The 24,698-nt window shown below is 33.2% G+C and overlaps 1 protein-coding gene across 4 annotated transcripts in view; it reads right to left on the bottom strand.

The window, feature by feature from the left end:
• The window catches only part of LOC141544754 (uncharacterized), a 43,065-nt gene that overhangs the window by 3,625 nt on the left and 14,742 nt on the right, over positions 1-24,698 (bottom strand). The window contains exons 5-13 of one of the 4 annotated variants that reach the window (XM_074271269.1): positions 20,269-20,412; positions 19,113-19,297; positions 16,374-16,407; positions 13,125-13,194; positions 8,680-8,740; positions 8,392-8,585; positions 7,583-7,715; positions 6,971-7,026; positions 2,844-3,997 (exon numbers count right to left, since the gene is read on the bottom strand). In XM_074271269.1, coding sequence (XP_074127370.1) covers positions 3,887-3,997; positions 6,971-7,026; positions 7,583-7,715; positions 8,392-8,585; positions 8,680-8,740; positions 13,125-13,194; positions 16,374-16,407; positions 19,113-19,297; positions 20,269-20,412 — 988 coding nt within the window. In that variant the 3' untranslated portion in view covers positions 2,844-3,886. Of the gene's footprint in view, positions 1-2,843; positions 3,998-6,970; positions 7,027-7,582; positions 7,716-8,391; positions 8,586-8,679; positions 8,741-13,124; positions 13,195-16,373; positions 16,408-19,112; positions 19,298-20,268; positions 20,413-24,698 lie in introns of those variants that run through there. The other 3 variants (XM_074271270.1, XM_074271272.1, XM_074271273.1) reach the window with 3 other exon arrangements.

The raw sequence follows: 24,698 nt of genomic DNA, 5'->3' as shown, positions 1-24,698 counted from the left end.
CAAGTTTTTAAGTCCATCTTCTAATCGTTTTTTTAAAAGGGAAAATATTACTTAAAAATAAAGTTTCTAGACATTTCCCCTAAAGCATACATTTCAAAAATTATAAGGGCAAAAATAATGTGAAGAAAACAATTTGAAGACATTAGAACACTATTTTAATGTGAGTTACGGCTGTTACTAATCAGAAGAGAATAAAATACAAAAGAATTAAGTTATCAAAATGTGCATACCCTTTGACCGAGCAGTGCTACTATTGGGCTTATATCCCAAGGAAATGCAAAAGAATGGAAAGGGACCTGTATGTGCCAAAATGTTTGTGGCAGCCCTTTTCATAGTGGCTAGAAACTGGAAAATGAATGTATGTCCATCAATTGGAGAATGGTTGAGTAAATTATGGTATATGAATGTTATGGAATATTATTGTTCTATAAGAAATGACCAACTGGAGGAATACAGAGAGGCTTGGAGAGACTTATATCAACTGATGCTGAGTGAAACGAGTAGAACTAGGGGATCATTATACACTTCAACAATGATACTGTATGAGGATGTATTCTGATGGAAGTGAATATCTTCAACATAGAGAAGAGCTAATCCAATTCCAATTGATTCATGATGGACAGAATCAGCTACACCCAGAAAAGGAACACTGGGAAATGAGTGTAAACTGAGAGCAATGCTTTTTGTTTTGTTTTGTTTCTCTTCCCAGATTATTTTTATCTTGCGAATACAATCCTTCCTTTGCAACACCAACAACAAAATTCGGTTCTGCACACATATATTGTACCTAGGATATACTATAAGATATTTAATATGTATGGGAATGCCTGCCATCTAGGGGAGGGGGTGGAGGGAAGGAGGGGAAAAACTCGGACAGAAAGGAGTACAAGGGATAATTTTATAAAAAAAAAAATTACCTATGCATATGTACTGTCAAAGAAAATGTTATAATTATTAAAAATTAATTAAGAAAATAAATAAAAGAGGTATAAAAATAATTATGCCATCTCCATGTTATTGTCCAATAACTCTGCTCTTTTTTGTTTGTCTAATTAACAAACTTAATTTATAGTTACTTCAGAAACCTTTTTTTTTTCCGGCTTTGGGCCTAACTCTCTACCAAAACTTCTTACTCCAAAGTTATTAATGGTATCTTAACTGCTAAATCAGGTTAGATTGTTGTCAGTCTATCTTCTTGACCTTATCGCCTCAGATACTAGGTCATTATAAAAATCTCTTACTTCTTTGTTGCTTATCTCATGCTATTATCAGAATTTCATTGGGAAGTGGTCAGAATAGATTATACCATATTATCTTCACATTTTGACAGAGTTATTAGACCTACTGACCAAGGGATCATTGTTATTATATACCTAAATTTCAGCAAAGTACTTGACAAATTTCATGTCATCTTTGTGAACACAAACTCAAACACAAATTAGGAGTAAGTTTTTCAGAATTTGTTCAGAATTATTTTCTGAATTATGTATGTTCAGTATCTATATAGCTTCCAAAAAAAGCTAGAACAACCTGATATTTCATTAGAAGAGAGGTACTTTCTTCCAGAAGGAGTCTGGTTGACTTCTGCTTTTATTGGAAAACAAGTGAATTTTAAAAGGTTCTGTATTTCTCAGTCTATTTGTCTTTCTGGACCTTCAAATTGAAAATAACCAACTTTTAGTTTCCTGCTTCCCTTTTCTTAGTTATCAGTGCTGGCATGGTCTGTTCCTCATTAAAAAATGTGCACTCTACTATAAATATCATCACTTCTCTTCTTCATTCTCAAATTTACCTTTCTACTTTTATGATCTCATCCAATTTTACTTGGATTTTTGCAATTAATTACTACTTGGGTCTTTGGTCTATTCTACACAAAGCTGTCAAGTAATATTCTTAAGGCCATTTTCTGGCCTTCTGTGGCATACTGTATCATTTCAGGAGCAATCACTTCTATGTAATCTCCCTTTCACAATCGTTTTTATGCTCTCCCTTCACTTTTCTAACCTGAAGTTCTTTTTTTCTTCATTCATGCTGGCAATCTTTGGTATTACTCCAATGGTATAGATAGTTGGAATACATGTGCTAGTTTAATTTCTAGGAGAGAGAGATAGTCTATGCTTCTGGATATGAGCAATATTTGTCCTAATATGTGTATTCTGTGGGGGAAATTATTGAATGTCTAGCAATAAAGTAATGGGTTGTTTTTTTTTTTTTTTTGCATCTCAGAAATTAGCAAAGTAGACTGTACATAACTCAAGACAAGGTGGGCAGGGAACATCACCCTCAATCTATCAGTATCTAGAGCATCTAGACAAATGTAGACAAAACTCATGGGACCTGGGGGTAAGTAAATATTTATACATAATTATTTTTGTTATTATTTTACATTTGGTCTGTTTTCCTTTAAGAAAATTTCAGGGGAAAAAAAGCCATTTTTCAGGAAAAAAAAATAGCTATTTTGTCTAAGTTGAATAAGTTTTGGGATGGATTGCGTCATGAACATAATAGTAGATGCTCTGTTACAAAAGTTGACAATATTTATAAGTACCCCTTTAAAATAAATCAACAAATAATTTTCCGGAAGACTAGTAAAATACAAATGAGAAAAAGAAGAGAGAGCTTATTAACAGATGACCTGAATGGAAACAGGGCAGGACAAAATTTAGAAAAAACAATCAAAATAATGTGGCTTTCAAAGAAAGATAAGCAGTATGAACTAAGACATAAGTACAGTAGAATCCTACTGTCAAAGACCTCAGAAGCCAACATATCTTCATCTGTTAAATGTTTGATGCAAGTGATTCCTGCCTCTGCCACCCCCACCCTTTCCCTCTCAATCCACCACCTCCAGTTATTGGAAAAAAACATTTTCTTTAGTTTGTATTTTATCCTATGATCACCTCAGTTTAATATCCTTAATCTATGTAACTGGATTCTAACATGCAGCAAAGTGGCCATCAAAGATATTTCAAAGTATATCCTGAGGATCTCAAACCCTAATGGAAGGAAAGGGGTCTTTAGTTGCTTTCTCTTCCTAGTTCCAAAATTCTAGCACCAACTTCTCCCATCTCTGTTTCTCACTTTCTGTTGCCTATTATTTTTCAACTTTTTTTTTAATCACTTTTGTCACTATTTACTGTCTTTAGCTTATAGAGTATAACGTACAAAGGCAGGAACAGAAACAAGAAAATGCCTTTAGTAAGCAGATCTTTAAGGTTTTAAAAATGAATTTTATAATAATTTTTTTCATTTTTCATTTTGTCCGATAGATTTATCTGAAATAAATAAACCAAAAGGTTCAGAATAAGGGGATAAGAGAGACCAGTGAAGTTTGAGAGGCAGCCCTAGAATGAAGGTGCAAGCCTGAGTCCCAGATTGGTTGTGTGACTATGAACAAGGTACTTTTGGTGCTCTAGACAATTCTCTGTGACCCTGTTTCAATGAAATTACAGGTCTAGTCTGTATCAGCAAAAAGAATTGTGTGACATGGGCACTTTTATAGAAAAGTCATCTGTATAACCAGCTAATTATACTGAAAAGTAGCTCATTCAATTTGCTCAAACTAAATACCATGCAAGGGCTGGATGCATATTAACAAAGACGATTCGTAGAGCCAATCCGTCACTCCACTTCATACATAGCTATTTCTCTTCTCTCTTTGTGCAATGAATTTCCCTCTCTCCTTCCAATACCACGTCTCTTCCTTATTTTTTCCTGCTCAGACAAGCCTTCAGTGATGCTGCTTATATAAGGCTATGTGAGTAGGACTAGGACTTTATGCAATTTCTTACCTTTTTGATGGTAGATTTTAATCCAGACCCCATGATCTAGCCCTCATTTCTCCAGCTCCTAAGTGCTATTTTTATTTTTTTAAAAAGAAACCTACCTATCTATAAAATATAATCTTACCTTCATGTCTCAATGGAATACTGTCTTTTATGCTTTGATTTGTGGATGAAAGATGTCTTGCAGATCCTTTCAGATTTTCTGTGGAACACTGATCAGATCGAAAAGGTCAATAAAATAATAAGCCCACTAATGAAAGCACTTCTGAATCTTTGTTGCTGATAAACTTTGAAGAATTTACAGAGAGAAATGAGAGTTCTACAGAAAATAAAACATTTTCTTTAACATTTTTTTTAAAAGAACAACTTCATGCTCATAATTTTCAGGTTTACTCTTCTGTCTTTTTTACTTTAAATGAGATAACTCTGGCAAACATGTGCTGCATGCAGGAGTATACCTTTTCATATAGAAATGGCTACTTTGGAAATAATGATAACATTCTAACTTTGGATATTGCCATAAGATAGTTATATAAATACATATAGTACATACAGTACATGTAAAATACTATTTTGCACAAATTAACAATATGGGAGAAGAAAATATGATTTCAATTGAAAGCACAGTACATAATCCCCTTAGAAGAGGGGGTATATTTGATAGGTCCCTGGGCTTAGAATTAGAAGATTCATCTTCATGAATTTAAATCCTGCCTCAGACACTAGCTGTATGAACCTGGCCAAGTCATTAAATCCTCTTTGCCTCATTTCCTTACTAATAAGGAAATGCAAGAAAACTCCAAATTGGGTCTCATGTCTTCAGACATGACTGAAACTACTGACCAAGGAGGCTTTGTAAAGTGTAGATTGATTTAGATTTATCCTGTCTATCAATCTATCAACCTATCTTTATATATGTTTGTAAATTTGTATATGTTCACATATACACAGGTACACACACACACACACACACATATATATATATATATATATAAACACACAGAAATAAGAGAGTCAAAAAGCAAAAAATGTATAAAAAGAGAGGAGACTGGGTTTATCTCCCCAGTAGACAGTAGAATTTCTCCTCATCACATAGACATTAAATTTTAGCTTAACCACATATGTATTGTACTAAAACATTCATTGTTGCTAATCCAGTATTCAACACAATTTTCACTTTCTCTAGAGGTCTCCCACGTGTAAATTGTTTTTTTCTTTGTTTAATTTCTTGTACTCATGTTTGATATCTTTTATATATCGCCTCTTTATAGCTTTATAGCTTTAATGATCGCCTCTAAAACTCTTTTGGATCATAATTTTTTTTTTAATCTATATGGTGATGATATATGGTAAGAAAAGTCTCTAATCTCCATTTTACCTAAACTAGTAAGCATAAGCATACTCATGCCCTTTTCTTGTCTTCACATTTTTTGCCTCTGCCTTTAATTATTTCCAACAAAAAGCTAAGAGCTAGTCCCTTCAACTTAGCCTATCACAGTTATAAAGTGATTGTGGTGTGATCCAGATTTCTGATCCTCCCTTACCAGAAGACATGGAAATCATCCGATTTTATTCTCAAGTATCTAAAGTACAAGCAATCTCTGAGATAACTCCATTGAAATGTTTCCTGACAACACATTAAAAAGTTACCTTACTCTGTAATCATGTGAACCCTCCAACCCTTTCCAACTTCCTCATTTCTCTCCATGGCATGCACATTTTTCCAGGTCCTTAGCTTTAAAAAAAACCTCAGTTATTTCTTTTCCTCTTGCAACCAATTAATAGCTACACACTGCTAAATCATTCTTCAAAATAACCTGTAATGTGCTGTTGTCTCCAGAAACTGCCAATCGCCCTCTGGTCTCTCGACTTCTTCTTCCTCTGGAGAGCCGCCTTAAGTCTGGCCCAGACAAGACTCCCTATCTTTTGAGCGCCACCCTCTTTTATCCTCCCAGAAAATGGGCGTGGGATAACGCAAGGGCTTCTGGGAAAAATTACTTCAACCAATAAACATGCTCCTTCTAAGCATGCAAGCTCCTCCCCAGAAATTCAAAGGGGTTGAACTCCTAGGAAAGACCAGAACTAGAGAATTGTTAAGTACCGACTTAGCCCTTAGTAAGAACCTAATATCTCATTATCTCATTAGCACTTAGTAAGAACCTAACAATAATCTTTACTATTTTCACACCTACTCCAGTTTTTCACCTTACACCCTACTGGAACAACCTCTTTTTGTCTAGGATAAACCTCTGTTCCAGTTAATTTTTGATAATGATCACAAAACGTTTTCCTAAAATAGGTTTCAATATATTATTCTACTGCCTAAGAAACGACTGGCTCCTTGATTCAAATCAAATCTACTCACACTCTTTTTTATGGAAAATAATCTGTGCCTTTTATTAGTGGCCCTCTGAAACAGCTAAATCTTAAGATTTCCATTGCTTGCATTACCATCCTTCCTCTCTCTCTCTCTCTCTCTCTCTCTCTCTCTCTCTCTCTCTCTCTCTCTCTCTCTCTCTCTCTGTGAATGTTTTCCTGCTTCTTCTCTGTCAATTCAAATATGACCCTATCATTACACCCTAATTATTACCTCTTTCATTACGTCTTTTCTGATTAAACACTACTAACTCTTCCATTTCCCATCTATTGGACTCTGCAGTTGTGTATAGAAGTTACACAGAAATTTGCCAAGAGTTGGCCATAACATCAACTTATGTAGGTCACATCCTCGAACTTATAGGTAAGCTGATCATGTAGTAGGGAAGGAGGCTTCTATTTCTGTAAAGTCTCTTACTTTACTGGAATACCTGGAACAGTGTGAGGTACTATGATACTTGTTGACTCAATGACAGATTAACTGAGAGGCACTTTGACACTGATTAGTTATTGAGGAGTAGAGTACAAAGCATGAGGTCCTGAAGGTTAGGACCATTAAATTCTCTTCTTGGCTGTTCACTAAACTAGCTGTGAGACCATAGGCAAGTTAGTTGACTTCTCTGAGGTGCACCTTCCCTACATCTTAAATGAATAGTTTTACTAGATTATCTCTGAAATCACTTCCAGCTCTAAAATTCCAATTCTAATTCCACCCAGGATTGCAGTGATAAGTAAATAAGCAAATCTAAAATGTAATTTTAAAAGTAACAATCAATATTGATGGTTCAAAATAACTTAATAGAAAATACCTCTGAATCCCAACGTGACTCTTCTTCCTCTTCCAGTCTTAATGTTGATATTGTGGCTATAAAATATATGTAAATAACCACAAGAAAAATTGTAATATATGCTATTGAACATATTAAAACTATTTAAATATCTCTACTCATAATTGCTTCAGGAAAAATTAAATGAAAATGACAAGAGACAAAAAATCCCAGGAGACACAGTTAGATTAAGAGAGCAACATTTGGATTTAGGGCTTATGGACAAAGTAGGGTTTTTCAAAAATAGAAGTTAGGAGATAAGTGGTAATTTTATGTTTACGTTTATAGAACATATGCTATAGTTTATAGAACTTTTTTTTTCAAAAATAGACCACATTTAATAATTTATAATGGCATTTTATCAAAAGAAAAGTTTTGTAAGAATATTCTACAACTTGAGGCGAACCACATTATGGTAGATAGATGGCCAGTTTGGAATTAGACAGTCTTGGGTTTAATTTCTATTGCTGATATTTTGGTTGTTTGACCATGGGCAAGACATTGAACTTCTTAGCCCTTAGGCCACTCTGGGAGACTCTATGCTATGGAACAGTAGTAATGGATTTGACAAGTGCTCTGTCAAAACAAGCTTACTTTTTCTCTCAGCACATTTCTCTTGTAGCTGATCAGGAATATTTGGAATTTCATGAGATATTTGTTTAACAGTATCATTCTTAACTAAAACATCATTTTCCTTTGCTTCCTCTTCTGAGTCTGTTGGATATTCCTATAATTAATGAGAATGAGATGTACAATGTCCCCAGATTTATTCATAAATGCATGGCTAGCACAAATTATGTAAACCTGTCTGCCATACTGCACATGCCAGAAGGTGATGGCTCTAGCAATGAAATCATGCAAAGAATTCAATGTGTTCAATCGCTTATTTTAGACATTTAGTTTACAGAAACTCTTTTCTATAAGTATGAGTTTAGCACAGCACATATACTGATGAATGTTTTGATTATTACTTCAACAAATTCAAATAGTAATAATGGATAAAAATAATAGGATACATAGCTCTTGTTTTCAAGTTATATTAATCTAAAAGGGAAGATAAGATACCATATGACTGGAGGGAAGAGACATAACATCTTGACCATGTTGACTGAATTCTCCCCCCCCCCTTTCTCTTTCCTCTTCTGTCACTTTATCTTCATAATTTTTGATTTGTCCTTCATTTTGCCTGCTTTATAATTCTTCTTCTTTCTGAGAGCTCACACATAAATTGTTTGGATCCATCAATGTTTTAACTTTGTGTAAATTTCCCTGAATTTTCTTGTGATGTGACTTCCATTTCTAGAATCCTTCTCATTTCCATGAAGAGGTTATGAGCATAAGAGAAAAGGACAGAGGATGAACACATAGGGGAAAAATATAAGAACACCACCAAATATAATTACCTTTATGTCCAGAAGAGTAGACTTCATCAGGGAAGACTGTGAAAAGCAAGCAGGTGAGGGATGGACAGCATGAGAGCAATGGGCTTGGGATGAAGACTTAGAGAAAGAATCTGTTAAATCTTTTTCATTGTCTGGCTGATTGTCTCTAAGAAAAGCTGTATCTTCTGTATTGACAGTGCGACTCCCTTCTCCTCCTATATTAAAAATGAATAAAAAATACATGAACAAATCTATCATTTTAAGGTAAGCAATAATAATATAAGAGTAGAAATTCTTCAAATAGCTTACTGATTTTTGTAATTTGATGAGCAGCATTTAAAACTTTGGCTAAGTTCAATTTTGGGAGTTTCTGCCAAAAAAGTGGTAAGAATAATGAGTATCAATACTAACTTAATTTAATTTAATGTAATTTAATTTTAATTTAAAAGTTCACATTTGCTATTGTGATGTATTTAATCTGATCATGATATAGAAAATAAAACTCTTCTGGACTATTTAGTTCACCAAAACTTATACATTAACATTTTGTTTATGACAGTTGAAATTTTAGAAATTTAATATTTAATGTAAATCATTACTGATAACAAAGAATTTTATCTTAAGTCTTTCATTTTAGATTCTTTAGATGTTTTGGAATAGTAAAAAAAAAAAAAAGATAGTATGTTACTTTTTTTTAAAAAAGGGAGAGACACATCTGCGTAAAAGTCTCAAAACTGAGGAAACTAGGGAAATGTTGATGTCAGAGTTCCTTTTTCTAGGTCTGGTTGTTGGGTTCATTCATTCTATTCCTTCACCAAGAAGAAATCAAAACCTCCTGCTTGCAAGAGGCTACTATATTGAAAAGAAAGGGCATAAGAACTTTAGTCACATAAGATCCTTAATGCCTTCATTATATAAACTTCTAACTGTGTTATATTGCTTGAACTTTTTTGTGTTTTATATATGTACTTTGAAGGAGTGGACTTTATTCTGTAAAAATTATCAGGATCTAGGAAAAGCTGTTGCAGTCTAATGATGGATATTATATTCTTTACTGTTCATTGTTTTCAAGTCAATGCCAAATATCAAGCATGATGTACATCTGATGAAAAAATACATTTAAAACAGATACATTTAAAACAGAAGTCTTGTGTGTGTGTGTGTGTGTGTGTGTGTGTGTGTGTGTGTGTGTGTGTGTATGTGTGTATGTGTGGGTATGTTATAGATCTCTGGCAGTTTTGTAAAACTTATGGAAGATTATTCAAAAATATTTTAAGTGCATAAAATAAAAATGTAAGTTTAAATAGGAAATGAATTAAAAATCAGAAAATGACCTATTGTTAATGAGGTCACTACAAATTTATGATATATAACCTCAACCAAATCCTCACTACTTCCAGGCCTACCATGCCTCCTTTATCAATTGACTATCCTACTTTCCACGGCAGCTCTTCCATACTTTTTCATTGTCTCTCAAACCTTCCATGTTTTCCTTCTCCCCCATACTTTCTATTGATTAATTTGCTTCATATTTTACTAAAAAAATTTGAGACATCTGGCATGAGCTCCTTCATCTCTCCTCTTCCACATCTCCTATCATTCCGATGCCTTCTGCCAATATTTCCTTGATCCCTACCTTCCATGATGAAGTAGCTTTACTCCTTACCAAGGTTGAGCTTTCTACTTGTTCAGGTGCTCCTGTGCCATCCCATCTCCTCCAATAGATTTGCCTCCTCTCTCATACCAACTCATTTATTTTAAATTTCTGCAATCTACTAGATCATTCTATCTCTCTTACAAAAAATGTCCATATTGACCATGTGCTGAAAATCTTCCCTAGATTCCCTAGCAAAATACCTCAAAATGAAGAAATGAACGAATTAACTTCATGAAAAATGTTCCAAATTGTCCAAGACTCAGAGAAATTTAAAAATTAACACGTTTATTATATCAGCTAGAAGGTCAAAAATTGCAAAGAGGGAAGAATTCTGGGAATATGGAGGAGTCAGTTGGTAAATTTCAAGCTCTCCAGATTTTCCCCACAAATAGAACAACTTTTTGCCTCAGATCGAACAGATTGGTGAAAGATCAAGATGACTTCGAAAAGAAAAGGGGTTCTGATATAACTCAAGATGATCTAGAAAGATCCAAGCCTGAAGAGTAATCTGTTTGAACTGCAAAGACCTCCAGGGTAGTCCCACAGAAACATCAAGTGGGGACCCATCGGCTAGCTGGGTATAGCTGGAACCATAGAGACTTTTTGTCAAATTGAAGTTTTAATCCAGAAGACAATGAAAATCACCTGATTGGGAATGCCAGGCTCTATTGTGCTGCTGAAACAAGGCCCTGGGTGAGAGACATTGGGAAAAAACTAAAAATAAAATCCATCCAAGAAAAATAAGGAGATGGGAAAAAGTAAACCAACTAGAACAGGAGGTACAGAGTCTCAAAGATGAAATTAATTGAAAATTAGAATTGGGCAAAAGGAAGCCAGTGAAGCTATGAGAAACCAAGAAACAACAAAACAGATTGTAAAGAATGAGAAAATAATGGAACAGAATGTGAAACATCATATATGAAAAAGAAAATATGGGAGTAATTGGACTGCAGAAAGCTGTGACCAAAAAAAGGACTTGACAAAATAATGTAGGAAATAATCCAAGAATATTATCCTGGGGTGATAGAACATGAGGGGAAAGGAAAAATAGGAAAAATCCACTGAACACCACCTCAAAGAGATCATTTATAGAAAACACATGGAAATATTTCTACCAAATTTTGTAATCTCCAAATTAAAATGAAAATGTTTCAAGAAGGAAGAACAAATGATTCAAATATGCTGGAGTTATAATTAGAATTGTATAAGACTTAGTAACAGGTAAAATAAAGGATTGTACATTCTGGAATCAATCTCTTCACCAAAAAAAAAAAAAAAAAAAAAAAAAAAAAAAAAAAAACTAGGCCTGGGGTGAAAAAGATCATATCCAGACAAATTACCTATAATTTTGAATGAGAAATATGGATATTAAATGAACTTGCAAATTTTCAGGACTTTCTATCAGCCAAACCTGAATTTAACAGAAAATTTAATATATAAGAGCCAATATCAAAGATCACTTTTAAGAAACTCAACATAGACAAACTGTTGAATCATCAAAAAATTATTTTTTTTACATGGGAAACATAAACTATACGTCTAAGATTCACATCAACACTAGGGTAGCTCAAAAGAAAGATAGGCAGAGTTAAAGTGAAGGACAAGGTAAATCATGTTATACAAATGAGGTGTAGAATAAAAATAGGAACAGGCATTAGACCAAAGGGAAGAGGGCTCATAGTTCTGAAAACCTACTCACATTGGGAATGGGTTCAATAGGCAAACACTACATATACACTATGAAGAGTATAGCACCTTCCAAAATCTATAAAGAAATAAGGGCAGAAGGATGAGCAAATGAAGAAACAAAGGGTAAGGAATAAGACAAAGGAGGAATCCTTGAATGGGGAGGGGGAGGTTAAGTATTAGCAAGGCAAGTTATAGAGTAGAATATTAAAGAGTCAACAGGAATAGTTGTATGTATGTGGTGTGTGTGTATGTGTGGTGTATCTACATAAATATATCTTTTTTTAACTGTAGTTTGCTTTAGGGTAGGGGAGGGGATTCAAGGGGAAAAAACACGGAAAGTAAATAAGTTATACAGCAGACAACCAAAGAACAAAATACAAAGAAGTAAAAATAATGGAAATTCATGAAATATAATTTCTTCTACTAATAACGATATATATATATATACATATTTCTATGTACATAGATATATGTATATATATATATACAAATATCTATATCTATAACTATCTATCTATATCTATCTATCTATCTATACTTTCTTGATCTATTAATTCGTTGTTACATATTTTGAATCCTCGGAGGTTTTTCAAGGTCCATGACAATGTTCTCTTTTGTTTTGCTTTATTTTGTTTTGTATTCCTTTTGTTTTTTCTTACTCCATTTTTTACGATTTAAATTTTAAAATTAAATAAAATTTAAAAAATAAAATGCCATAGAAAAACAAACAAACAAACAAAAATAACTTCAAATAATGGGAAATCCTGTATACCACTAAGCGGACTGCACATTGATCCAGGTGTTTTAGAAAACCACATACAACACTCATAAATCTGATTGCATTACTGAGAATTCATCCTCAAAAGAGCAAAAGAAGGAAAATAGGATCTATATTGACAAAAATATGGAAGTCACCTGTGTAATCAACATTAAGGGAACATTATGGAACAAATCACAGATTTGGATCTAGAAAGCACCTTGAATATCATCTAGGAAACAAAGATTTTTAAAATGTCATTCATTTTAGAGTGGCAGTCATAAGATATGAAGCCTAGTCCTCTACTCCAAATCTAAGATTCTTTTCAGTGCATTGATAAACACAAAGGTACAAGGAAATATGGAGAGACATAGAAATATTAGCAGAAGGTAAATTTTATAAAAGTTTATTTCATTTAGTTTTTCAGAAAAAAAAAAAACAACAAACAAAAAAAATAAGCTAGAAGTGGGGAACTTGAAAGAAAACTTGAAACAGAATAAAAACTTATATGCTTTAGAATCATTTGGGTTCATTTAACTCCATGTGGATCTTTAGTGTTAAATACTAGAGAAATTGTATACTATTGTTTGCAATTTTTAAAAATAAAGCAAAACATCCTCCAAACAGAAAAAATTAATAAAGAAACTTTACCTTTGTATCAAAATCCAGTTCATCATCTGTGCTTAGCCAAGCCTTATCAGATCCTGTATTGTCAGAGAATCTTTCAAAAAAAAATAACCCAAAATTAGTACATTTCCAGAAATCAGTCATCAACAATTGCTGTTCAGTTGTTGCTTTGCCATCAAATGATACATTACAAAGGACGTGTTAATTGATCAGGGTATTATCAATGATTCCTATTCCAAGATTTATTTTGACTAAGAAGAAAATAATGTAGAAACTATCAGTCAGTCTGTCCTCCAGAACAAGATTATTTTTAATTTTTACACTCTTCTAAAGTTGACAAATGAACACAATGGGACATTATAAAACACAGAACCAACAAAACCCTGGAAATTGTAACATGTCACTTCTCCAAGCCTTCCCTACTTGGTTCTGAGAAACTTTCACTGACTTATTTTTTCTTACCCCCCCAACTGGTTTCAGCATCTGACTTTGTGATCCCATTTGTTTTTTTTTGCCAAAGGTACCAAAATGACTTGCCATTTCTTTCCCCAGTTCATTTCACAGATGAGGAAACTGAGGCAAATAGGATTAAGTGAGACTTGCCTGGAGTCACAAGATAATAAGTATGTGATCCAGATTATAATTCATAAATATGAGTCTTCTTGATTCCAAGCCCAGGATAGCACCCACTACTTTTCCTAACTGCCCTTCAGATATGCGAGTAGGTCATACTTTCCAAAATGTATGACTCAGAAAAGTTTTAAGCATTTATCTTCCTTGCTAGATACAAATTTTACACCTGCTGTGGTAATCTGCCTTCAAAGAATTTCAACTCACTTGGGGTGGAAGGGGAGGGTAGTTGGGTCCAGAATTCAAGTAGGATGGGGTATATCACTTATGATGGACTGGTGCAGGGAACTTCCAGACAGGAAATAATGTAGATGGACAACTGTTGTGTCTGAGTTGCTGGGGGACACTTGCTGAAAATGACAAAGGATGAATCCATTCTATCTTTATTCCCATTCCCACTCCTTGTCCACTGACCCTAAGGTTCTCTTCCCAGCTCTTTAGGATCTATTAGCATCAAGACATCTTCCCCCTCCTTTTTTTTTAAAGCTCTATTTCCTTGCTAGCATCCCTGATTTCCTTTTCCTTCTCCTTAAAAGTGCCCACAGATTTTTCTTGTTTTGTCTTGTTTTTTTTCTTTTTCTTCTCTTCTCAGTTGTATTCCTTCTCTTTTTTTCTTATAGTCTTCATTTTGTCTTTGTTATGTCGTCCTCCATCTTTTCAAATCCTCCTTGGACTCAGCTCCTTTTTTTCCTTTAGCTGGAATCTTTCTCCTTCAAGTCACTTCAATTTCTCCTGAAATTCAAGACTCCTGAATTTTATTAACTTTCAATCTCTATTTTCCAAGTTCTTAAGGCTTCAAAAATCATATTCGCATTTGCTTTTCCTTAAATTCAGATCTAAAAGAGGTCATTCTGTCCCCATTAATAGGAATAATGTAAATTTTGCAATATGTCCATCAGCCATAATCCCATGCAAAAGGAGATCAGTTTCCTGGGACTGTCTTGTTAGAATATCTAAGACTGACTCAATCATCAAGGCAATTTACAGGAGAATTTGTTCTTACCCAGCCCCTTTCCTACCCACTCCCTAACTCCTTGCTAATGGTGTCTTTACTCCCTAGGTCAAGTCCTTATTTCCCTCTCGCTCTTCCCTCTGATTTTAAAAAGCCATGTTACTTGAAGTATCTTGCTTTATGATTTATATGATTTAGCCCATACGCTGTTTCACATTAACAAATGCCATTGTTTGTGATTGTGATAAATATTTCGGGTGAATTTGTCACATTAGGAACTGCTCTCCCAGCCTGGTACCTTGGTGCTTTATATATGTGGTACTTCTCTTCATTCTTTGGATAAAAATAGTTAGAAAGGTACGAAATGTTCAGCTTCTTGGTATCACAGGATTCTTCCCACCAACCTCCTGACACAATCACTCCCTGTTTTCCCTCTTTTAGGTTCTCTATTTATTTTTAATTTAAAAAAATCATTTCTACTAATACTTGATTCTACTTGATCATCTAGAAAGTGGAAAGGGTTTTTTCCCCTAGACTTTTCATCCCTTTTTGTAGTAAGACTAAGTCATTGACAGCAATAAAGAGCGCAGAATCTATAGGTCACTGAAAAATAAACATTCTGTGAAGTGGGAAAATAAGCTCACTAGAAGTGAGATACTTAGTCTTTGATCATTACTGCTAATGGCTTTTACAGTTAATGCTCTGCTACATCTGTTTGCTTTTATAGCATCTCTAGAGAAATTGTTTTTTAAAAAAGGTTTACCACTTCTTATGATACAATGCCAGTTTGCCCACATGTCTCTTAACTGGGAAAAAAATATTCCTGCTAAAGTCTCAAAGTGAAAAGTAGCTTTGTACCATAGTTGTTCACAAGAGTTTCAAGCAGAAAGTACTCACCAGACACTTTCTTCTTTTCTATTGCTTCTCTCCTTGCTGAGAATTTTCCAATACCATTTCTTGTCTTAACTTAGGATCCTGGTCCCAGTGACTAATTCCCACTCCATCTTGATAATTCCTTCAACTGAGCACTTAGATAAATTTCCACAAGTATAATATGATACATCTTTGCATTGCAGATGTGCCTCAAAAGGCTTGCTAGGAATTCATTCCAGGTGGCTACTATGTGGTGTGGCCATATGGAACATAGCGGTTCATTTTTTCATTCATTTATTAACTATTTGCTAATAGTTATATAAGGGCATTGTGGATAAGAAGTAAGAAGTGGGTAAAAATATTGTGGATTCAAATTCTTCCTTTGTCACATACTGATTTTGTAGCCCAAACAAGTCACTTAATCCTTCTGCATTCCCAGGCAACACTCAACACAGAGCAGTTGCCAATCTCATAAATAAGCATACATGCTTACACATACAGTGTGCATAAATACATATATGTATGTGTTTATATATTGGCATATTATTTGTATATTATGCGTATATACACATATATACATACATACACATAATAATGTACATATATAGATAAATGCATATACACTCGTACCAATTAGAGTTAAGTAAACCTAATTTTTTGAAAGATAAACATGGATTAATGTGATAGTGGAAATTGGTGAAATAAAAGATATAGCTTTTGGAGTCATAAGAGTCTGCTTTGCTCTTGATTGAAAAGCTCATGGAAGACTAGTTCAAGAGGATTAATTAAAAGAAATGTAAAACTGCTATGAACCATACCTGCTTATAGAGTCTTCTACAATACCATCTTCTGCTATTATAGAAAAAATTAAAATACAATTAAAATTTGATACATAAATAGAATATGAAAAGCATACTTTTAAAAAACTTCTATAAAGCGTAATATGAAAAGCATAATTCTAAAGCCATTGTATAGTGTACTTTTTGAGCAATAACAATATGATTTAAATGGAATTGCGTCAAATAAGATAAATGTAGTATTATTATCTTTTAGTAGAACGAGGTGGGTCTTAAAGTATTGGATATCTGTCAATGATCTGGTTACATTAACTGCTTCGCACTGACAGAGCATGTTATCTCTTTCCCAAGACAGAAGGTAAATACCATTAATGGTGAATTTTCCCAAATGGAGTTACATCAGATTACCTCTAATGTCCAATTCCAAGTTTTTAAGTCCATCTTCTAATCGTTTTTTTAAAAGGGAAAATATTACTTAAAAATAAAGTTTCTAGACATTTCCCCTAAAGCATACATTTCAAAAATTATAAGGGCAAAAATAATGTGAAGAAAACAATTTGAAGACATTAGAACACTATTTTAATGTGAGTTACGGCTGTTACTAATCAGAAGAGAATAAAATACAAAAGAATTAAGAATTAAATAACTAAAATACTTACATTCAGTTCATTTAAAAATTTCAAACTATTTGAATCATGTGCTAAAAGAATTTACTATCTATTAAATGTTATGGATAAACTGTGTTTTTTTCCACCATAACCCTGAATTAACATATCAAAGTCACCAATAAAAATAACTAGTTATTTTATAGTTATTATTATATTATTATATATTATTATTTTATTATTATACTTAATATAGAAAACAAGATGTTGGTTCCAGGAATGTTAAAAAAAAAAGGACTTCTAGGGACCAGGACCAGGGCTCTAGCACACTCATTGTTCATGATAATGAGTCTGGTTCATTTTGAAAATGTAATCTATAGGAAAACTTATATGCATATGGTTTTCTATTAGTAAAACTCAAAGGGAAAAATACTTAAGTTCAAAACAACGTAATGTGTAATTAAGCAATTCTATTATTACTATACAAACCTATCAAATAATGAATTTTATCAATTTTTTGATGAACAGAAAATAAGGTGGACCAAATAAATGTCTTATGGTAGAAGATGAATATTTGGGAGAAAGCAAATGCATTTTATAATAGCAATCATATAATTAACTTATTTATACTCCTAATTATTTTAGCCATTTTAAACCAACATTAACTCCTAATTATTTTAGCCATTTTAAACCAACATTAATACATTTATCCATAAGCTGGAATTTGACCTTGTATGTCTATATTCTGATACCTTCCTTGAACATATCTGGGTACAGTTCTATCACCAATAAGCCATACTCTTTAATTGTACTTATATTAAATTCTGTTACAGACTATAACTTTTTCTTTGATTTCATCATGAGATCATTAATGTAATAATTTTTATTAAAATTGGATTAGGAGTTTTAAAAAATTTTATATGTAATTAGCATGATAAAAAATAATGTTAGATTTTTGATGAATAGAATTTCACTTTCCTTCCTTAAATGTCACAACAATTTTATAAAAGTAGCCAGAGATCAACCATTTTACAAATTAATAAATAAGGAAAAATGATGATCAATTTTCAACTCACAAACAATAGGATTGAAAGTGTTTTATTGGAAAAGGATTTTTTTAGGCAGCAATAAAATATAACTAAAATTATATACTGCTTTTTCTGCCATTGTAATTCCTCTATTCTTCCATAAGCTTTACATCACTCATCTCCTTCTGACAATGTAATGCCCAATTCTTAAAATGTTTTCCTCTATGCTTTCCTATAAGGAAGTCATCTAAGCTTTCTGCTTTCATCAGCATTCAAGTAGGAATCACCAGAATAACCATATTATCTTTCTCATGTGGTAATGGATAAATTATTTTAAAAATAATCATTTAAGATGAATTTATTATTGCAAATCTAGGTCATTAACTTTTCAAATGGGCCAGCTAGCAAGCTATAGTGTTAGAAACTCAACCAGAAAATGCTCTATCATTTAACTATCTGAATCAGAAGGATGTAAAGTATTCCGAGGGTCAAGTTGGAAGTGGGCGTGTATGAAAAATATTTGCAGAAAATGAAGGATCATATGCATTACCTTTCAAATCTGCTCCTCTGTTCGCTGGTTGCCCTAATTCTTTTGATTTTTTATTTTTCTTTAGTTTGTATTAAGGGAAAACTTTATGAACACTATAAAAATTTGAAAACATTTAAAGGTGTTTCCACTTGAATAAGTGATTTACTGAGTTCCAAAAGAGAAGACTCTGCTCTTCTTCTGTTTGATCATTCTATCAATCAATCTATATTCAATCATAAGTAATATTCATTATTTATTTCACATTTAAGAATAAAAACATCATATTGCCAAATACAATATTTACTATTTTGTGTTAAAGAATTTTCATATGATTTGCTTAAACATGTTTAAAATAATTTGGAAATCAGAAAATTCATAGTGTAGCTTGATTCTTTTTCCTAATAAAGCAGATAATAACACAAATACGTTTTTTGTAGTTTCAGATAGTACAGTACAGAGGTAATTAAATCATTAACCAAAGATAAACCAGTTATTTTAAAATATAAAACGAAAATAGAAAAAACCCCAGAATATATGAATTTTAAGATTGCTCTTCATTTTTTTAAAATTAACTATTATTTGGGTTTGTCAGTTCTACCTTTTTTGTCCAGGGATGGTGCAATATCAGAAGTCTTGTCTGAACAGCTGATTTGGGGCGTACAGGGCTTCTGCTTTTCAATTTGTTCCTTCTGTTTTTCAATCTTTACCTTTGGTTTTTCAATTTTTTCCTTCTCTTTTTCAATTTGTTTCTTCTGGTCTTCAATTTGTTTGTGATAAATATTTCTAAAATAAAAAGTAAAACATAATAAGAGTACATCAACCAAGATAAAAATTGCATGTAACAAGTCTTTGTGTATCTCAAATATTAGATTTTTTTTATTGTTTTAGTAAAAACTAAAGTCTGGAGAACAATACTAATCAATTTAGATGTAATACACTTGTCTTCAGAGTCACAATATTATAGAATTCTAGGCTTAGAACTGATAAAGCTTATTTGGGGGATCAACAATCATCTCTTTATTTTATCAATGAAGAACTAAATCCCAGAAAGGTTACAGTTGTCCAAGGTCACACATAGCATGAGGGGCATGATCTCACCACAGCACTCCAAGGTGAACATCCTTACCCCTGAAAACTGCTTCTCTGTGAATTCCAATGTTGACTATTAATATTTATGATTCTTTTTTGTTATCACTCATATGAAGGCATCCAAGATATGTGATTTTTCCCTAAAATTAAAACTTTAGGTCTCTTATAGTTGAGAGATATCAGTAAAACATTAAAATAGAAACAAAGACAAAAACCACTTCTAAATGTACATTATTATTATTATTATTAAATTATATAACTCCTTGAAGATCAAATACAAAAATGTTTGTAAACATTTGAAAACCTTAAAAAATTAAAATGGCGGCTATTATTATTTCTGAAAATTCTGATCTCAGACTATGACTCTCTTATATCCCTTTTGTTTATGTCATACTGAACTTTGATAGCCTAAATTTTCCATTTGCTCAATTCCTTTTTAGTAACCTTAAATACAAAACAGATAGAGGTCTATCCTCAAGAAGTTGCCTGTTTGCCTGGTGCTATGCTGAAGCACGTGGCAGTTTTCAGAGCTGTAGTTTGCCAGGATGCTTGCCAGGCAATTATTATAATATGAAACTATGAAAGCCACATTCACTCTCAATTTTATGGAGGAAATATTCTTTTAGATGTAATGATATAAAGACATGAATTATGTTAGCACTTACACAGGATAACCATAGAGCTTAGCATACTTCTCAGCTATCCATCCATCATTATCTTGGAGAGTGTGATCAGCATTATGTTGAAGAAGAAGAGTGACCAAGCCTAAAGCTTCCATACCGACACTGACAGCAATCATAAGGGCCGTTCTAGAATACCAAAGAAGCAATTTGTTTTTAAAATTTTTAACTAGTCACATTTATCATATTTTTCTGGACATCCTTCAATAAGAGGATATCTCATATTTTCTTTACTCAATACAGACATACATACATATATATATATATATATATATATGTGCATCATGAGCACATGTATGTTGGGAGAGCAGTACTATGATGGTTCGAATGCAGAATTACAAATATTAATAAAAACCAGACAAAAAGATGGAAAAGACAACTTTTTTTTGTCTTCTTTCAATTTTAGTGGGGATTGTGAAATTAATCATAATGTTAAAAAAAAAAGAGAAAAAACCCCACAGTATTCCTTGTATGAAACCATTAAGCTAATTCAGCTTGTTTACTAGCCTTAAAAGTAAAGTGGAAGCCCTTTGAAAATAATTAGAAATAATCTTAGCCACTCCAATGAATTCTTACTCCAGTGTTCCATCATAATGTAGAGGTGACCACTGCTTGTCTAAAGCAAAACCAGAATAAGCTATTTTATGTCTTTCTGAAACTTTTTGAGCACGAATACAGCAATGAACTTTCATGTTTTAGGACAAACTTTTGTAAATTAAGAAGAATTAATCACCAGAAGATAGTTGATTTGAGAAAGACTATGAAGTCACAAAGGCATTTTATTAGGATTAACAGTGATAAGGGGCAGCTACATGGTGCAGTGAACCAACCCTGAAGTCAGGAGGACCTAAGTTCAAATCTTAACACTTAACATTTCTTTGCTGCATGACCCTGGGCAAGTCATTTAGACCCAATTGCCAAAAAAAAAAAAAAAAAAAAAAAAAAAAAAAAAAAAAAAAGATTAAAGAGTGTTTAAAAGCTGAACAAGTGGAAGGAATATCCATATTGATAAAAATATAAATATTCTGAAATACTGAGCATATTGCATACTGATGCATGGGCTTTTTACCTAAGCTAGTATTGAAATGATATAATGGGAAGATTTGCTATCCCTTGACTATTTAGTGATAAGTGATAAACTGCCAATTCTATTAAAGGTTCAATTCATGTAAGGCGAATCTTCACTGGAAAAGTCATAGATTTTAAAAACGCATTTATTGAAATATATTGATGGAATCCTAAACTCTGGTATCAGTAGTTAATATCACATGTCTAAAAAGGTTAGGGTTTTTTTTTTTTTGTTGTTGTTGGTTTTTTTTTTTTTTTTTTTTTTTTTTTTTTTTTTTTTTTTTTTTTTTTTTAGTTAACTATTCAGTTCAGCATTCAAAATTGTGGACTAAATAGTAAATCACTTTAACTCTTTCACATTTACCTCCAAACAACATAAAATAGCTCCCCAATAAAAGTGCTGTAAAAGCAGAACCATGAAAAGGATGGAATGAAACAATCTATGAGCCTTAAGAACCTTGGAAGATTGGAAGGAAAGGTCTCATTTTAATAAAAGGGACATGCAGTCCAGACAGGAGCATCTCAGAAAACCAGCAGTAGATTCTGAGTGTCGGCTCAGAGAAGGAAGCAAAAGCCAACACCAGCATCACCCATGTACTTCAGCATAGTCAGGGGAATAGACAAACTTCGGCTCTGAGAACTGCCACATGCTTTATCATAGCCCCAAATAAACAGGTAACCTCCAGAGGACAGACTTCTGTAACTCTGGGCAAATAAGCAGACCCCAGACATATAGGTACCTAAGCAAACAAGCAGCCACTATAGTCAGACTAACACTGCTTCAGTATATCTATGGAAAAATGCAGAAACAGCCTTAAAAGAGGGCAGGCACAAACATTAGGACATTGGTTCAGTAGCAAGTTACCTGTAACAAGCCTCCCTTAGTGTCAGCCACCCCACCCCATCCATAAAGAAAAAGGAGTGTTTGCAGGCCCAGAAAGAACTTTTAGGAGAGTTCTGAAAGGAGCTTACAAAAATCATAAAAGAAAAATTGGGAAAAGAAAAAGAACTTTTCGTTGGGGTTTTTTTTGCCCATAGATGTTTTGACATTGTTGCCTTCTTATGACTTTGTGTCTTCATCTACTTAATCTAATTGTTTTACATAATTATCTTTAATTTTTTTTTTTTTGCTTATCCTTTGGAACTGCTGGAGGCCCTCAGGGTCTAGCAGCTTACTTGCTACTGAGTTAGATGATTAGTGGTGGCATCTGGTGTGTACTGAATGTTTCTGCATTCACCCTGAATACACTGAAGGACATGGTGATCCAGTCACTGGCAGCTGCCTGTTTGCATAGGTACATGAAGGTTCAGGCTCTACTTATTTTCCTGGGGCCTCTGGAGATTACCAGTTTGTTAGGGGCTAGAGTGAAGGATGTGACAATTCTCAGAACTAGTCTCCCTGTTCCCCTGACCATTCTGACCATACAACTGTTGGTATTTGCCTACTCCACCATACTAGTGCTCAGTTTTTACCAAGGGCTACAGAGGTGGAGTTTGTTGGTGGCTTCCTCCCCTTTTACCTGCTAATTTTCTGCTAACTTTTCAAGTTCCTTGGGGTCACAGATTATTTCTCTCTGTCTTTTTCATGATTCTACTGTGCCCAAATTTGTTTTGGAAATGATTTTATATTTGTTTGGAGGTGAATATGGTAGCTACACTGATTTGCTGCTTATTCCTCTAGCTCAATTCCTAGAAGTCATTCAAAATATTACATCTATTCTTTTCATTCTCTTAATTACATATGATTAAATTCAACAAAGGGCAGTGGGAAAAAAAAGAAATCAAAATTAATTGAAAACTAAAGAATCTAATCCTAAAGTATAAGAACAAATCCTCAGAATCAATGCTAAATCAAGCTTCTGAATGGAATCTGCAGTAACAGAACCCAGAAACATTCACAGTAATAATTTTCCAACTCAAGCCATCTTGGAAGGATTTTAGGAAAGGTCTGGCTCAGTTGGGTGGAGGGAAAATGGCCCACTATAGGCAAGGAATATAAAGGGAGGCTCTTAGCAAAAATATAGCAGTGTTGGCTACTTATTCTGGGTTCAGAAGACCAGTGATCAGCAGAACAGATGTGAAACCTTCAGTACAAGTATAAAAAAATTTGTAAGCCCCCAAAAATCAGTATAACAGGTGGAACTTAGTCAGGCCACCCAGTAAGTGGGAAAACTTGCAGCAACTCTGGCCCCTGAACTATCAGTAAGAGGTTCTCGTACCCTGCCAAAGAAGATTGGGACAATTTCCCCCTATGCCCTATAAGCAGAGGTCAAATTTTTTTAAAGAAGCAAATAGGCAAAAAGAGCTCTGACCATAAAAAGCTACTTTGGAGATAGGGAAGATCAGAATAGAGAATCGCAAGCAGACAGCAAAGGCAACATGACTTCAGGGGAAACCTCAAAGTGGGATTTGAATGGATCTCATGATCTCAACATCAAAAAAGCTCTCTAGAAAGAGTTTGAAAAGGATCTTGAAAGAGAGATAAAAGAAAAAATAGGGTAAAGCTATGCAGGAGAATAATCGTTTTTTCGTTTTTTTGGGGGGGAGGAACTTCAAAAGGTTGGAAAAGCACAAAATCTGACTGAAGAAAATAACTTCTTAAACAATAAGATTGGAGAAATGGAAAAAAAGCTACTGAAGAAGATAATTTAAAAAATAAAATTCTTTAAACAATAAATTTGGTTGAAATGGAAAAAAAATTCATTGAACAATTTCTTTAAAAGTACAACTAGTCAAATGCAAAGGCAGGTAACAAAGCTAAGTGAAGAAAATAAGTCACTAAAATTAGAATTGTTCAAATGGAATTGATTGAATCAATGGGATACTAAGAATCAAACAAAGTTCAAAAAATAAAAATAGAAGAAAATGTAAAAATGCTCATTGAAAAAAAAAAGATCCAGAAGAGTCAATGTAAAATTTATTGGACTACCTGAAAGCTATGCTGAAAAAAAGAATCTGGATACTACTTTCAATTTTTCATTTCAACATACTTTTTAAATTCTCATTGAGGAAAACTGCTCTTACATCCTAGAACCAGAGAGTAAGATATTCATTAAAAAAATCCACTGATTATCTCCAAAAAGAGACCCACAAAATGAAAACTGAAAGGAATATTATAGGTAATTTCCAGAATTATCAGATCAAATAGAAAATACTGCAAAAAGTACCAGAAAGAAAGCATGGTCTATTCCACGCCACATTAAAGCACTGGAGTGTCTGGAGTATTGTATTCTGGAAGGTAAAGAATTATGGACTACACCAAGAAACAACCCCACAAAATTAAGCATTATCATTTTTTTGGGAAAAGATGAAAATCCAATAAAATAGAGGATTTTCAATAATTTCTG

This window comes from Sminthopsis crassicaudata, chromosome 5 (assembly GCF_048593235.1).
Source record: "Sminthopsis crassicaudata isolate SCR6 chromosome 5, ASM4859323v1, whole genome shotgun sequence".
NCBI lineage: Eukaryota > Metazoa > Chordata > Mammalia > Dasyuromorphia > Dasyuridae > Sminthopsis > Sminthopsis crassicaudata.
Note: the sequence above shows the minus strand (reverse complement) of the source record. Positions and strands in the feature narration are given on the sequence as shown.